The sequence below is a fragment of the Hypanus sabinus genome, chromosome 30 (assembly GCF_030144855.1).
Source record: "Hypanus sabinus isolate sHypSab1 chromosome 30, sHypSab1.hap1, whole genome shotgun sequence".
Lineage (NCBI taxonomy): Eukaryota > Metazoa > Chordata > Chondrichthyes > Myliobatiformes > Dasyatidae > Hypanus > Hypanus sabinus.
Genome location: NC_082735.1, coordinates 38,134,774 through 38,150,721, shown reverse-complemented (window position 1 = coordinate 38,150,721; position 15,948 = coordinate 38,134,774). Strand labels below are relative to the sequence as shown.

The 15,948-nt window shown below is 37.7% G+C and overlaps 1 protein-coding gene and 1 long non-coding RNA gene across 4 annotated transcripts in view; one reads left to right on the top strand and one right to left on the bottom strand.

The window, feature by feature from the left end:
• Positions 1-586: 586 nt before the first annotated feature.
• LOC132383587 (uncharacterized) overlaps positions 587-15,948 on the top strand; it is a 17,128-nt gene continuing 1,766 nt past the window's right edge. The window contains exons 1-4 of one of the 3 annotated variants that reach the window (XR_009508732.1): positions 587-726; positions 5,649-5,774; positions 9,294-9,356; positions 11,079-12,363. This is a non-coding gene — a long non-coding RNA (uncharacterized LOC132383587). The remainder of the gene's footprint in view (positions 727-5,648; positions 5,775-9,293; positions 9,357-11,078; positions 12,364-15,948) is intronic. The other 2 variants (XR_009508730.1, XR_009508731.1) reach the window with 2 other exon arrangements.
• LOC132383586 (stathmin-like) overlaps positions 8,156-15,948 on the bottom strand; it is a 25,407-nt gene continuing 17,614 nt past the window's right edge. The window contains exons 4-5 of the mRNA XM_059954739.1: positions 12,844-13,035; positions 8,156-8,705 (exon numbers count right to left, since the gene is read on the bottom strand). Of these exons, the coding sequence (XP_059810722.1) occupies positions 8,643-8,705; positions 12,844-13,035 (255 nt within the window). The 3' untranslated portion in view covers positions 8,156-8,642. The remainder of the gene's footprint in view (positions 8,706-12,843; positions 13,036-15,948) is intronic.

Sequence of the window (15,948 nt, the reverse complement as noted above, 5' to 3'; positions counted from 1 at the left end):
GAAGATGAGGGGCGATGAAGGTTATATACAAAAGCCCCTCATGGTTAGCAGATACAAAAGATTAAGGCACATGGGATTCATAGTGACTTGGAAGATTAGATTCAAAATTGACTTGTGACAAAGGAGTATTTTTCTGACTGGAGTTCTGTAACCAGTGGTATCTCTATTGCTTGTGATTTGCAATTATGGTTTGGACAAAGAATGTAGTTGAGCTGATTGGTAAGTGTTACAAGGAAGCAGGTTCACAGGTTCGGTAAGTGAGACAGAGGACACTGATTATGAATAAGCACATTAGCCATTTATTTACAGACAAACAGTAAAACATTCAACTGAACATCTAAGCCACCCTAAATTACAAAAGCTATGATACTAAACATTCAGTGACACTTCAAACTCAACAGGTACCTCATTAAGTCTCCCCAAGTTACACAACTACAAAATTAAACATTCAACAGATACTTAGCTAAGAGTGTGCTTGGGCCCTCCTTTGTCTCTCCTTGAAAGCAGACTTTCCCAATGGTCCTTCAGCATTGATTGTGACCTTAGTGTGAAAATGAATGCTCCAAGACAAACAAAAGCCCGAGTTGCTTGAAACCAGACACTGATGCCTGGGCACACAGTACAACCAATGGGAAAGAGTGGCTGCTTCCTTCGAATGGGCTGATCGATGACTGGTACAGCAGAAGCAGCTTTCGACCAACAAGTAAACTATCCCTTCATATTACAGTAAGTATGCATACACAAAAATTGGTGGTGTTGTGGATAAAGAGCAGTGTTGTCAAATGATGCAGCAGGAGGTTGACCAGTTGGAGATATTGAGAGGTACGACAGATGGAGTGTTATCAGAACTAATGGGATGTTTTGCATTCTGAGAGTCAAGCATAAAAGGGAAATATAAGTTGAGGATCAGAGGGTTCTTGGGGTCCAAGTCCATAGATCCATTAAGCTAATAAGGAGGTTAAGGAAGCATACAGTGTATTAGTCTTCATTAGTCAGGGGACTGGATTTAAGAGCTGTAAGGTAATGTCGCAGGTCTATGATACTCTGGTTCAACCACACTTGGAGTATCATGTTCACTTCTGGTTGCCTCATTATAGGAGAGATGTGGAAGCTTTGGAGAGGGTGCTAAGGAGATTTAACAGGATGCTGCCTGGATAAGAGAACATGTCTTTTGAAGAAAGGCTGAACGAGCCAAGGCTTTTCTCTTTGGAAAGGTGGATGAAAGGTGACTTGATAGGATGTACAAGAACATGAGAGGCATAGATAGAGTGAACAGCCAGCAGCTTTTTCCCAGGGTGGCAATGACTAATACCAGAGGACATCTTTTAAGGTGAGTAAAGGAATGTTTAGGAGAGACGTCAGAGATAGTTTATATATATACACACACAGCGTGGCGGATATCTATAACAGCAGCAGTAGAAGCCGATGCATTAAGGACATTTAAGAGATTCTCAGATAGGCACTCTAATGATAGAAAAATGAAGGGTTATGGGCTATGTAAGAAGGAAGAGTGAAATTGTTCATCGAGTAGGTTATAAGGTTGGCCAAATATTGTGGGCCAAAGGGATCATATAATGCTGTACTGCTCTATGCTCTAAATGGCAAGAGCCTCAGGAGCATTGATTTACAGAGGGATACTGGAGTCTTTAGCTTCCTGAAAGTAGATAGGGTGATAAAAAAAAGGCATTTGGTATACCTGCTTTCTTTTGATTTATTTGCTTGCTTATTTATTGAGATACAACACAAACAGGCCACCCTGGCCCTTCCAGCCTCACTGCCCAACAACCACCTGAAATTAATCTTTGCCTAATCACGGGATTAACTCAATTAACCTACATACTGGTAAGTCTTAGGACACTATGGGAGGAATCCCACAGGGAGAACATACAACCTCCTTACAGGCAACGGTGGGAATTGAACCCCAGGTCGCTGGTACTGTAAAGCATACACTACTGGTATGTTGAGTATAAAAATCAGGGAGTCATCCTGCAACTGCATACAACGTGGCTAGGCTACACTTAGAGTATTATGTGCGGCTCAGGTTGCTGCCTTACAGGAAGGATGCAGAAGTTTTAGATAGGGTGCAGTATGGTTTACCAGTGTATTCCTTGAATGGAAGATCTCTGGAACATGCTGCCAGCACAGTGTTAAGCAAATACCATAATAATATTTAAGAAACCTTTCAATGGGCATGCAAACAGGCAAGGACTGGAGGAATATACAAAGTAGAATAACTCCATGCAAATTGGATCAGTTTAATGTGGCATCAAGGTTGACTCAAATATTGTGGGGCGAAGGGCTTGTTCTGTCCTGTTCTATATTCTAGGACATTAGTATTGTTCCAGAGGATATTCATGGTACAGCTCAAGATTAATAACATAATAAAAAATTGCAATCACTCTTCAGTAATGTTGTGATATTTACTTCCTGAGTTTGCATTGAAATCTTGGGAGTTCACAAGTAATTAGCTGTTTTATATTTGGCAGCTGAAGCCAGTATTTTGGCTGATACCACAGCTTTTGCCCAAAGGAAACAATACTCCAGCTGTACTGATGCAGAACAACAGCACTCTATGGTACACTAAAGGGAACACTGCATTGGCAAATAGTATGCCTTATTTCATTCATTCATTCATTCATTCCAAATGTTACTCATAATTCATTGTCAAAACTACTAAAGACACAAGAGACAGTATTTAAATTTTGCTGTTCATTTAATCTGAGTTAAATTTTAGCCATTGATGTTTAAATTGTTAACAGAACAATATCTTAAAAAGTTCCACTCACCTCCTTTTCTGGAATTAATTTAATTATAGCACATATTTACTTAATGTAGTACTGTTCTAACCTGGAACATTGTGTGGGTTTAAGGGAAAAGAGTAGGGGGAATAGTTCTGAAAGATTCTTAAAACATACTGGTGTGTGGTACAATTAATAATTTATATAAAATAACACACTGAAAACAACATATATTTCAGCTTAAAATTTCTGCATAACTCTACAAATCCTTCAGTTGGGGTGCTCAATAAATTACTGCCATTCTAGACCCACTAATATTCCTCCGCAAATAGAAAATATTGTACAGATTGAAGGAGATCAGAAATGGATTAGATCATCATAAAATAATCTGTAGAGATATAGGACAATTTTAATCCATCTAGCTTTCCAATATTTGGGCAAATAATGGAACCTTTTCTAACGATAGAACTCTAAATGTCACAACAATAACAACAGGAAAGATTGTCTAAAATGCTGTCTTGATTTGAGACTAAACAAAGTCTAGTCTACCTTACATACTTTTAATTAACTGAAAAGCACTGAAGATTCAAAATAGAATTAGAGGTGTACTGACAGTGTTAAGGAATCTTTCATACAAGAAAACAGTGCACATGCAAATCCAATACCCTACAATAGGGTAGGACAAAATAAGTGGTGTTCTTTAGGGGTTCACATTAATTGATTCAAATATCTTTGAAATTGAAAGAAAATGTAAACATTGATGACAGAAAAATCAAGCAAGAAAATGCTGATGCAACGTCAAATAATGTATGAAAGGAATTTGCTGTTTGACTTGTTTTTCAAAAGGAAATGTATCAGTTATGCAAATGTTAGTAGCAAACAGCAACCGAAATTTAACAATAACTATTTAGTCCTGTGCTCTGTTGAATAAATGTCATTGTAGAAATAAAGAATGGGAGTGGATTCACCAAGGTAAAACTGTTAGTGAAAGTAAACTTTCAATATTTAGTCAATTAAAACAGCTGAAAGAATACTGCTTTGTAGAACCAAAATATTGATGCTATGCCCAAATCAAAAGAGTGTATCTCTGAAAAGCTGCAAAAAGACAAACTAATTCTAATTATAAACTGGGATGAGATTAAGCAATTACTAAATAACTATAGATATGGCTGGGTGCAGGGTGGAGAGAGAACAACCTTCAGCTAAGAAAAACCTTAAAACTTAGACCAGATTAATAAAACACAAATTGGAAAATCTAATTTAAACTGTTATAAAAGTTAATGCAAACTGAAAGATAAAGCTGAAATAATCTGTTGGGTATGGACAACAAACATGAAAACATCAGGGCAAGGGTTCCCAACTTGGGTTCCACAGACCCTTTAGTTAATGGTAGGAGTCCATGGCATTAAAAAGTATGAACCTCTACATACATCAGGGACATAAGAATCTAAGACCATAAGTAGGCCAATCGGCCTATCGAGTCTTCTCCACCATGCCTTACAAAGACATGTAGACTGCATCCAAATGCTATAGAGGAAAATTCAGGAAATACAAGAGTGGTAGGCTATATAACCTAATGAGGCTTCTCCATTCCAGAAGATCATTCTTGGTGAGCTCAGCATCAACTCTACTCTCCCCGTTATGCTTGGCATGCCTAAATTTCAAAAACCTGTCACTCTCGTTTGCACAGCTCTCTGCCAAAGCAAAGCCTAAATATTCTTGGCCTTCAAAGAAATCCCGCTCATCTCCAGCTTGTCCGCATAGGCTCTCCCACAAGTGGGACATTCTCTCAACATCTATCCTGTCAAATTTCCTTAAGTCTTGCATGTTTCATTAAGATCACACTCGGTTCTTCAAAATTCCATGAGGTAGAAGAGCTACACAAGCGGGGAACATATAAAAACAGGCCAAACAGTTGTTGCTGATCTTTGTTTTATGCAACACAACCCAATGTACAATAGTACAGCCCAGGAACAGGTCCTTCAGCCTTCAGTGTTGTGCTAAACCAATTAAACTAATAAACAAATTGCAATAAAGCTAATCCCTTCTGCTTACACAAATTCCTCCATTTCCTGAACACTCATGTGCTAACCCAAAAAGCCTCTTGGACTGTTCATTTGTATTTACCACCACCCACCACCTCTAGCCGTGCACTCCAGGCAACTACCACTCTCTGTACAAAAAAAACTTTCCCTGCACATCTTATTTGAAATCACCCTACTTATTTTAAGTATATGCCCTCTGATGTTAGTTACTTCAATCCTGGATGATAAATACTGGCTAACTAAATCCAGATGTACAACAGAGAATAAAAAGAACAAATCTTCTAGCAAAAGGTCTGGAAAGTATGTAATAGCAAATATCTTAGAATTAGAAGCCAAAATTTACAACATACAACTGTCTTAAAGAGAAAAAAATAAACAATCTTTCGGAAGGCAACAGCTGTTCAGGTAATTTGAACTATCTTTATTGATAAAACCAGTAAGAAATGGCTTATATTTTAGAAAATATTTCAGTAACTCCATTGACAAAGGAGAAAACTTTTCATTTTGATGTTGACAGTGAGCTCTTGAGGCTCACCAAAATATTTACCCAGATAGGCATATGCAGTCTTATGAATCTGAGAATTTTTTTAAAATAAGAAATGTTATTTCAAGGACAAATCTGTTTTTGAAATTATTTTTTTAGGAAGTGCCTCCATCTGCTGTTCAGTTAGAAAATTACAGTTGAGAAATCCATTTTTATCATCCACTAACTTTCAACTCTTTCATTTAAACAAAAAGATATTAACTCTTGTGTAAGTGTACCACCATACTTCAACCAAATTGTAGGACCTCATTGACAATATACTATTTGGCTGTTGAAGGCTTCACAAATTAGATCTAATCATGTATGATCTTGCATTTTAAGCTGTCAACCAACCTTCTTCACAAGGAGGATAATTTCAAAATTCATGTTTCTGCCAATTACAGAGAAGACATGTAGAAGGCTACCATTTGTACCAGTAAAAAAAAGAAGGGATCCAAACAAGTTTAGGTATGTATAAAGATACATATTTGATCACTGGCATATTCTGATATAAATAATAAAGCAGAGGACTGCTAGTTAGTGAGTATATTTTGATATATAAAGGGGAGTAGAAAATGTTTGTTTTCACAATTGCTATGACATTGATAAGTAACCTTTGCCAATTAAACCCAACAGTAAAAACTATACGTATCACATTCAGGTTTGGTGCATGATCTGTTAAAACATTAGGATACAGTTTTAGCATTCTATTGTGCTTTAGCAATAGCACTGCCATTTATAAAATCAGGAGATTCATAGGTTGGGTGGATACACTTCTTCCTAGGACAGGGGAATTTAGAAATAGAGGGTATAGTTTTAAAGTGGGGGTTGGGCAGTTTCTGTGCTGTTTGGCTCTACAATTATTTCTGCTTTTCTGTGAAAAAAAACAAATGTTGAAAATACTCAAAGTCAGAGAGCATGAATTGAGAAATGTTGGATTAGAAATCAAAACATGGATTTTCGTGCTTCAAGTATTGTGCCTTTCCAGTATTTTCTCCCTTTGTTAAATTCCACACTGTTACACAGGTGAAAACAATGATGAAGAATCATTACTTTGATAAAAGACTCTGCAGCCCACAACTTTGGGAACTGGCAGCATGACAGATCAACATTTTTGAATGAAAAAGACAGGTTTACACATGGGCTTCATGAAGTCTGACTATAAAGAATTGCGTACAATGGTCAACCACATTTCAATACAGGAAAAGGAGATATCTAATGCATTTCAATGCAGAATACTGAAATAAGTTAGGCACCATTTGAACAAAAAAATTAACTTATCATATCAGATAATTGATAACTACACACATTATTTCTCTCTTCTCACTGATACCATCAGGAAGAAGGTATAAGAGCCTCAGGACCCCCACCACCAGGTTCAGGACTAGTCACTACCCTTTAGCCATCAGGCTCTTGAAACAAAGGGGATAACTACAATTGCCCTTTCATTGAATTCTTCCCATATCCTATGGACTCTTCATCTTGTGTTCTCGATGTTTATTGCTTACTTGTTATTAGTATTTCTTTCGCTTTGTATTTACACTGTTTGTGCCTTTTACACACCGGTTGAACACTCAAGCTAGTGTAGTATTCCATTGATTCTATTATGGTTATTATTCTTTTATGGTTTTATTGAGTATGCCTGCAAAAAGATGAATCTTGGGGTTGTAAATGGTGACATATATTTGATAATAAATTTGATTTGAACTTTGACCAGATGCATTTTTTTAAATGCACATATTTTCCTTTCACAAACTGCATGAATACACCTATATAACTAAAAACACAAGAGATTATGCAAATACAAGAAACCCCATGTCCTCCAGTATTTTGTGCATGTTCCTAAGGTCGTCATAGATAGGGGTGGTAGTGAGGATAAGTTCCCACTATCAAGTAAATGTTCCCAAGGGAGTGTGTCTCAAATAGCCTCTCACAACCAAATTCAGCTCCTGCCCCTTTTCCTGTCAGTACCTACTGACAGTAGGAGGAGCAAAGGTGGGTTACTTGTGCCTTAAAAAAAAGTCACTTCGGACAGATGGGGCTTGTGGCTAACAGCTCATCTAGAGGAAGGAAAATTCTGATATCAAGTCTCCACTGCCCTGTGTCCATATCCACTCAAGGGGAAGGCTTTGGGAGTAAACCCTGAGAAAAAATCTGGAGCCTCTAAAGCAGTCCTACACTGAGTTCAACACTGACTAGCAACTACTGTGATGCTGAAGGTGACAAATGTATCAGTCTCTGAAGTTCCTTTGGATTCATCAGCTGTGAGGAGAAGGGCAACCAATTACATGTGCAACAGCTTGCCCTCCATATTGTACTGCCTGGCTTGTGTATGATAGCTAGGATGTATCATCCATGGTTGACCCAACCAACAGAATATCTCACTTATTTCAGTTTTGAATGCTTGCACTCAGAGTTAGCTTGTTGAAACCTTCCAATGGATCAGGCAGCATCTACTGATGTTTCCAATATTTTCTTTGTTTCCTATTTCCAGAACCAGTAGTATTTCACTTTCCATTTGTCAGGGTTCAGACTAGGTTAAACATGATCAATAAATCATGTTTACATATTCAATATTCCAATTAGAATGAAGCCAAATAACTGCATTCTCCTGAGTTGTAGGGATCATGGCGCGACAAATCGGGAAGTTTTACAGGATTTTTTTTTGTAATTGGGCTTTATGTTTGGAGCTACTGTATGTACATTTAGGATCAAGATATTCAAACATATTGAATTTTGAGAAACCTTAATCTGCTGATCCCCAAAAACCTTTCAAATTTTTGAAAAATTCCTACCATTCAATATTTCCATCATGAAAAGTTTCAATTTAAATTCGACCCACAGGACAGAATGCTAATGGCGCAAAAAAAAACACCCACCACACTTGCTTCAGACACAAGCGTGCATTGTCTACGCACAATCTAAAATGAATTAGAGGCAAAAATAAGTTGATGTAGGCAGGAATTATTCACTTTTATTTAGAGATTGCATTTAGGCATGTTACACACCAAGACTAAAATATAACATTTAGCATGACAGATATCCTGGGCAAAATAGTTGTAAACAACACTATTTCTGTGTAGTATAGGCAATGCAAAAGTAGAAAAGATGCCTTACGGCAGACAATACTTAGAGTGAATAGTATCCCAGATTTTTCCCCATCTGTTCTTCCCTGTCCCTCCCCGAAACCACCCACCTCCCAATTCAAAAACTAGGTATGTTCTTATTCTTGGCCACCAATTTTAATAGTATTGTAAAAGAGTTGTACTCAACACTTTGGCTGCAAGTGCTCTTTAAAAACTATTTGAATGCATTCAATTACTAGAGCAGACAATGTTAAACAATTGCTTCAGTTTCCTTGCTCTCTTTGTTCTTTCTCACTTCCTCTAGGTGCTTGTCCTAAATTGTACAAAGAGAAGTTTTATTTGGAAAATTGCTCAACAATATTATCTTCTGCTACAAAGTACAAACTTGTGAATAACTAGATTTTGGATGGATCAATTCTAAATTTTATAGATGAGGTCATATCAGACATTTAAATTTATAGGCTGACGCAGCAGTACAGCAATTAGTAGTGTTGCCTCACGGTTCCAGGAATCTATCAGTGTTGAGGTCTCCTATGATGACCACACTAGCTTTTCTGCCTGGTGTGCTGATTTCCACCCACATTCCAAACATGTGTGGGGTGGGTTACTGACTCTAGCATGGGTCTGGAGTTCAATAGCCTTACCTGTGTTATGTTGCTAATTAATGGGATGTCCTTCAGATGGCTTGTTTTTATTAATATTCTCTCTAACATGCCATTTAACCTACCAACATAACTTTAGGATGTGAAAGGAAACAGGGCAGCTAGCAAAAACCAAAATAATGGGAGGAATATGTTGTTTCAGGGATTAGTTGTGTTCGGATTGGTGAAAGAAGTGCTGTCCAAAGTAACAGAAGGAAAATTAGAGGACTTGAATCTTATTGTCTCTTTCTTTAACCCAGGGATTCCCAACCTGGGTTCCATAAACCCCTCAGTTAATGGCAAGGGTCAATGGCATTAAAAAGGTAGGCAGCCCCTGCTTTAACCACTGTGAACCAATAATCTTTCCTATGTGCTGTACTAGGATTTACGGTGCCTATAAAAAGTATTCACCCCCTTGGAAGTTTTCATGTTTTATTGTTTTACAACATTAAAACAGAGTAGATTTAATTAGGCTTTTTTGACACTGATCAACAGAAAAAGACTCTTTCATGTCAAAATGAAAACAGATCTGTACAAATTAATCCAAATTAATTACAAATATAAAACCCAAAATAATTCATTGCCTAAGTACTGACCCCCTTCAAGCCAGTATTTACTAGATGCACCTTAGGCAGCCTTGAGTCTGTGTGGGTAGGTCTCTATTAGCTTTGCATATCTATCTAGACACTGCAAATTTTCCCCATTCTTCTTTACAGAAATTGCTCAAGCTCTGTCAGATTGCATGGTGATCATGAGTGAACAGTCCTTTTCAAGTCCAGCCACAAATTCTTAATTGGATTAAGATTTGGACTCTAATTTGTCCACTCCAGGACCTTAACTTTGTTGTTTTTAAGCCACTCCTGTGTAACTTTGGCTTTATGCTTGTGGTCATTGCTTTGCTGGAAAACAAATCCTTCCCCCAAGTCAAGAGTTCTCTTGCAGACCGCATCAGTTTTTCCTTCAAGATTTCCTGTATTTTGCTTCATTCATTTTACCCTTTACTTTCACAAGCCTTCCAGGGCCTGATGCAGAGAAGCATCCCCATAGCATGATGCAGCTACCACCATGTTTCATGGTAGGGACACTGGTGTTTTTGATGATGTGCGGTGTTTAGTTAATGCTGATGGCCAAAAAGCTCAATTTTGGTTTCATCAGACCATAGAAACTACTTTCAGCTGATTTCAGAGTCTCCACGTGCCTTCTGGCAAACTTTAGCTGAGATTTCATGTGAGATTCCTCTCCACTCCCCTAACAGTGGCTTTCTCTTTGCACTCTCCCATAAAGCTGCAACTAATAGAACACCCAGGTAACAGTTGTATGTGCAGTCTCTCCCATCTCAGCCGTTAGAACTCCTCTAGAGTTGTCAAAGGTCTCTTGGTGGCCTTCATCACTACTCCCCTTCTTGCATGGTCACTCCATTTTTGAGGACAGCCTGCTCTAGGCAGATTTACAGCTGTGCAATCTTCTTTCCATTTCTTAATGATTGACTTAACTGTACTCCAAGGGATTAGTCAGCGATTTGAAAATTTGTTTATATCCATCTCCTAACTTGCACTTTTCAATAAACCTTTCTGTGGAGCTGCTTGGAGTGTAATTTTGTCTTCACAGTGCAGTTTTTGGCAGTAACTGGCTCACCACCAGTTGGAGCTTCCAGATATTTTACTACAATCAATTGAAACATCTCGACTGCACACAACTGATCTCTATTTAACTAATTATGTGACTTCTAAGACCAATTGGCTGCACCAGTTATGATTTGGTTGTCATATTAAAGGGGGTGGATATTCTGCAATCAATTATTTTGTGTTTAATATTTGTAATTAATTTAAATCACTTTGTAGAGATGGTTTCACTTCGACACAAGTCTTTTTCTATTGATCAGTGTAAAAAAAAACAAATTAAATGCACTGTGATTTAATGTTGTAAAACAATAAAACATGAAAACTTTCAAGGCAGGTGATAATTTTTATAGGCACTGTATTTATAAACTTCTTAAAAGGTCTTCAAGTAATAATAGAATTGTTATTATTCATTTTATTTAACAGTGTTCAGACCAACATCTTCAACCAAACAACACTTGCTTTGAGAAAGGACTCATTACCTCAGGAATGGAACTGGAAAAGGCAAAAAGACTTGGAAATCCATCTTAGGAGTTTATGTGGCTTAAGTGATGTTAATTTATGTATAATCTTTAATTATCGGTGAACTCAAAGTCACTATTACTGCAGTGCTGAACAGCATTATTTTCATTAATATTAACAATTTAGTCAGAAAACTCCAAAAAGAAGGGTCGATACGTAAATAGATGCTTGTAAACAGATCATTTAAGTGTTGGAGTAGTTAAAAAGAACTACTCTTCTTCCCCATTCACCATACACCTTCTATTTGTCTAACTGTCATGTTCCTTCAGCAAATTAGGACAAAGATCATTTATTAATTTCCCACATGTACTCTAACAATTCAACAAATTACAGAGGGAAAAACTATGGTGGCAGATATTGGGATATTCAGTAAAAGAAATGGAGTTTCGTCAAGAACCTGGACAAAGCTTGAAATTAGAATTGGAAACCTAAATTTTCAGATTGCTTAAATTCACTAACATGAATATGAAGTTTGAATGTAACAACTGTCCCTATTCAGATTCTCAGAACACATTGAAATTCTTTGTTTTTAAATAGCATCCAACCTTCAAAACATACAGTTGCTGAAATATTAAATCTTACTTTATCTACTGAATGCAATACTGAAATTATACTTACACTTAAATGTCCTAAATATTCATGAAAAAGAACAACTTCAGATTCAAGCAACAAAAGTTTCATTAATGACGGAAGACTTTAACGCTCACATCAAAGTTTAAATTGTTTATATCTATTGCAAATCATTGATTTATTCGCTTTGAGATGTGGCCAAAATCTGCTATAAGCTAACAAATTTTCTTTCAATTGATTATAGGTGTCCCTTCTCAGTAAAGTGATTTAATTGATTCCAAAAGAAAAATTTCAAATGATTAACTTTAATGGCCTTGGGGTAAATCATATTCCCATCTCTCTTTTGCCTTTGTGAGTAACAGATCCAAATGAATTCTTTAACATGAAACCTACAGTCCAAGAGATGCAATCAAATGATTTGTCAGCTCTCTGGTCCTTCTTAGCTAAGAGGAAGAAAAATAATATTTCTTTTTGGTTTCTCCAAAGGTACCTCACTTGTTCCAACAAGATGCTTCCTTACAACTTGGTATTGTTGCTAATTAACCATGTCTTATCATCCCAGATGGAATGCATGAGACCTTTATTGGTATTTCTTTAATTTGTGGTGGTTCTCAGCAAGGTAGTGTCATATTTAAGCAATTATTTCCAGGCTGACTAAAATTCTTTTTCTCCAAGTAATAATCAACAGTACAATGAGTATAGGCAATTGTGCAATTTGTCTTGTGGCTGCATTATTAATGAACATTTCAACACACTTTCAAGGACCACATGTAATCTACAGCAAACTAAACAGATGAGTAAGGTCCAAAGTTTTATCCATGCTCCCACTAATTGTTACATACCTAAATCCTTCATTTATAAGTTAGATAATGCAACAATGAAAAGCTGTAAGAACCCATCTCGATTTGTATGAAAGCAAACATCATAGGTTTGGGTCTGAGAGCTGCTAGCTCCCACAGAAACATGTCATCTACTCTCAAAGTTTAATTGGAGGAATAAGCTTTAAAAAACTGGAAAACAAAATTCCTGCAGTAACCCTGGAAACTAAGCCATTCTGAATTTTACCTCCACTAGGAAAAAAAAATTAAAGTTAACTTGCCTTCTCACGAAGGCGCTCAAGCCTAGCAGCTAACTGGGCCTCACGGTTTTCCTTAATGAGCTCCATTTTGGAAGTCAGTCTTTCTTCTACCATTTTGCTGAATTTGTTACTGTCTTCAATTGCTCTCTGAAGCACTTCCTTTACATGTTCCTGTTTTTCAGCCAACTGCTTCAGAACCTCTGCTTCATGTGACTAAGGGGGAAGAATAGAGATCAATTGTTCAACTGAACATTGAGACTACAAGAGTTGTTTTACCAATTCAGTGATACAAGTCACCAAATGGGACAAAGCAATCAGTGAAGAGAAATAGTTTGAATCAGAAAATAGATACAATGGATGTGCTTCAATATCTTCAGAACTTTTTTATCTGACAAATGTGTGTCAGAGATGGAAGGAAAACACTTAAAATTGAATAAAAGTAGTACGCATTAAGGACAGAAAACCCCCCAGAAAAGACACAAACTCGGGAAACATGAAATAAGTATTTTGCATGGACTCTTTCAAAATTAAAAACATGCTAGTGTGCTTCCTTTGACTACTTGCTTTTTTACTACTTATTTCCAGATGCAGATCAAACCTTTCTCTTTATCGTCACAATAGTCTTGCATGCAATAATGCTGAGTACATCTGTCCACACCACAAGTTAAAAACAGTATTCATGAAACCGTTCATCATACAGTATAGTTTATCATGTTATGGATGTTTAAACTCTGAAATGTGTTTAATTCCAAGGTGATCTCAATATGCAAATTTTAAAAACTACTGCCTAGTACTGGTAATAGTAACAATATAATCAATACTTACAATATTACCAATATTTTTGCAATAGTAAGTATACAGTAGCAAGGATGTGGTCTACAAATTACAACAGGAGATAGAAAATGCATGACAAAATGGCAACGTTAGAATGGTCATGGGGATTTCAATATGCAGGTAGATTGGGAAAAATCAGATAGGTGCTGGATTCCAAGAGACAGAATTTCTCGAAAGCCTATGATATGGCTTTTTTGAGCAGCTTGTGGTTGAGCCCACTGGAGGATCAGCTATTCTGGATTGGGTGTTGCACAACGAACCAGAATTGATGAAAGAGCTTAAGGTAAAATAACCCATGAAGGGCAAATGATCATAATATGATTGAAATCACCCTGAAATTTGAGAAGGAGAAGCTAAAATCAGATGTGTCAGTATTAGAGTGGAGAAAAAGGAATTAGAGAGGTATGGGAGAGGAGTTGGCCAGAATTGATTGGAAACAAACATTGGCAGGGATGATGGCAGAGTAATGATGGTTGGAATTTCTGGAAGCAGTTCCGAAGGTACAGGATATATACATCCCAAAGATGAAGGAGTACTCTAAAGGCAAGATAACACAACTATGGCTAACAAGAGAAGTCAGAACCAACATAAAAGCTAAATAGAGGGCAGAAAATACAGCAAAAATTAGTGGGAAGTTAGATAGAACCATAGAACACTACAGCACAGTACAGCCCCTTCAGCCCTCCATGTTGTGCCAACCCATATAATCCTTAAAAAAAAGTACTAAACCCACACTACCCCATAACTTTCCATTTTTCTTTCATCCATGTGCCTGTCCAAGAGGCTCTTAAATACCCCTAATGTTTTAGCCTCCACCACCATCCCTGGCAAGTCATTCCAGGCATTCACAACCCTTTGTGTAAAAAACTTACCCCTGATGTCTCCCCTAAACTTCCCTCCCTTAATTTTGTACATATGCCTTCTGGTGTTTGCTATTGGTGCCCTGGGAAACAGGTACTGACTATCCACCCTATCTATGCCACTTATAATCTTGTAGACGTCTATCAAGTCCCCTCTCATTCTTCTACGCTCCAAAGAGAAAAGTCCCAGCTCTGCTAACCTTGCTTCATATGACTTGTTCTCCAATCCAGACAACATCCTGGTATATCTCCTCTGTGCCCTCTCCATAGCTTCCACATCCTTCCTATAATGAGGTGACCAGAATTGAACACAATACTCTGAGTGCGGTCTCACCAGAGATTTGTAGAATTGCAACATGACCTCCCTACCCTTGAACTCAATCCCCCTGTTAATGAAGCCTAGCATCCCATAGGCCTTCTTAACTACCCTATCAACCTGTGCAGCGACCTTGAGGGATGGATAGAGTTGAACCCCAAGGTCCCTTTGTTCATCCACACTCTTATATTGACCATTAGTCCTGTACTCAGTCTTCTGGTTTGTCCTTCCAAAATGCATCACCTCACACTTGTCCGGATTGAACTCCATCTGCCATTTTTCTGCCCAACTCTGCAGCCTGTCTATATCCTCTTGTAACCTTCAACAACCTACAGCTCCATCCACAACTCCTCCAATTTTTGTGTCATCCGCAAACTTACTCACCCATCCTTCTGCCTCTACATCCAGGTCATTTATAAAAATCACAAATAGCAGGGGTCCCAGGACAGATCCCTGTGGCACTCCACTAGTCACCGACCTCCAGGCAGAATACTTTCCTTCTACAACTACCCTCTGCTTTCTTCCTTTAAGCCAATTTTTTATCCAAACAGCCAAGATTCCACTTATCCCATGCCTCATGACTTTCTGGATGAGTCTCTCATGACAGACCTTGTCAAATGCTTTGCTAAAGTCCATGTAGACCACATCCACTGCCCTACCCTCATCAATTTCTTTTGTTACCTCTTCAAAAAACTCAATCAGGCTCGTGAGGTACGTTCTTCCCTTCACAAAGCCATTGGGATGATTGGGAAGCTTTTAAAACCTAACTGAAGGGAAGTTAAGAAGTCATTAAGAAGGTAAATACAGAATATGAAAGTAAGCTAGCCAATAATATTAAAGAGGATACCAAAAGTTTCTGCAGATACAGAAAATGCAAAAGAAAAGCAAGAGTGGAAATTGGACCGGAGGAAAACGATACTAAAGAGGTAGTAATGTGGGACAAGGAAATGGCACACAAACTGAATTAGTATTTTGAATTGGTCTTCATGATGGAAAACTCTAGTGGTATGGTGGAAGTTCCAGGTGTCAGGGGTAATGAGACGGTTCTTGGGAAACTGAAAGGTCTGAAGTTAGATAAGTCACCTGGACCAGATGATGTGCACCCCAGAGTTCTGA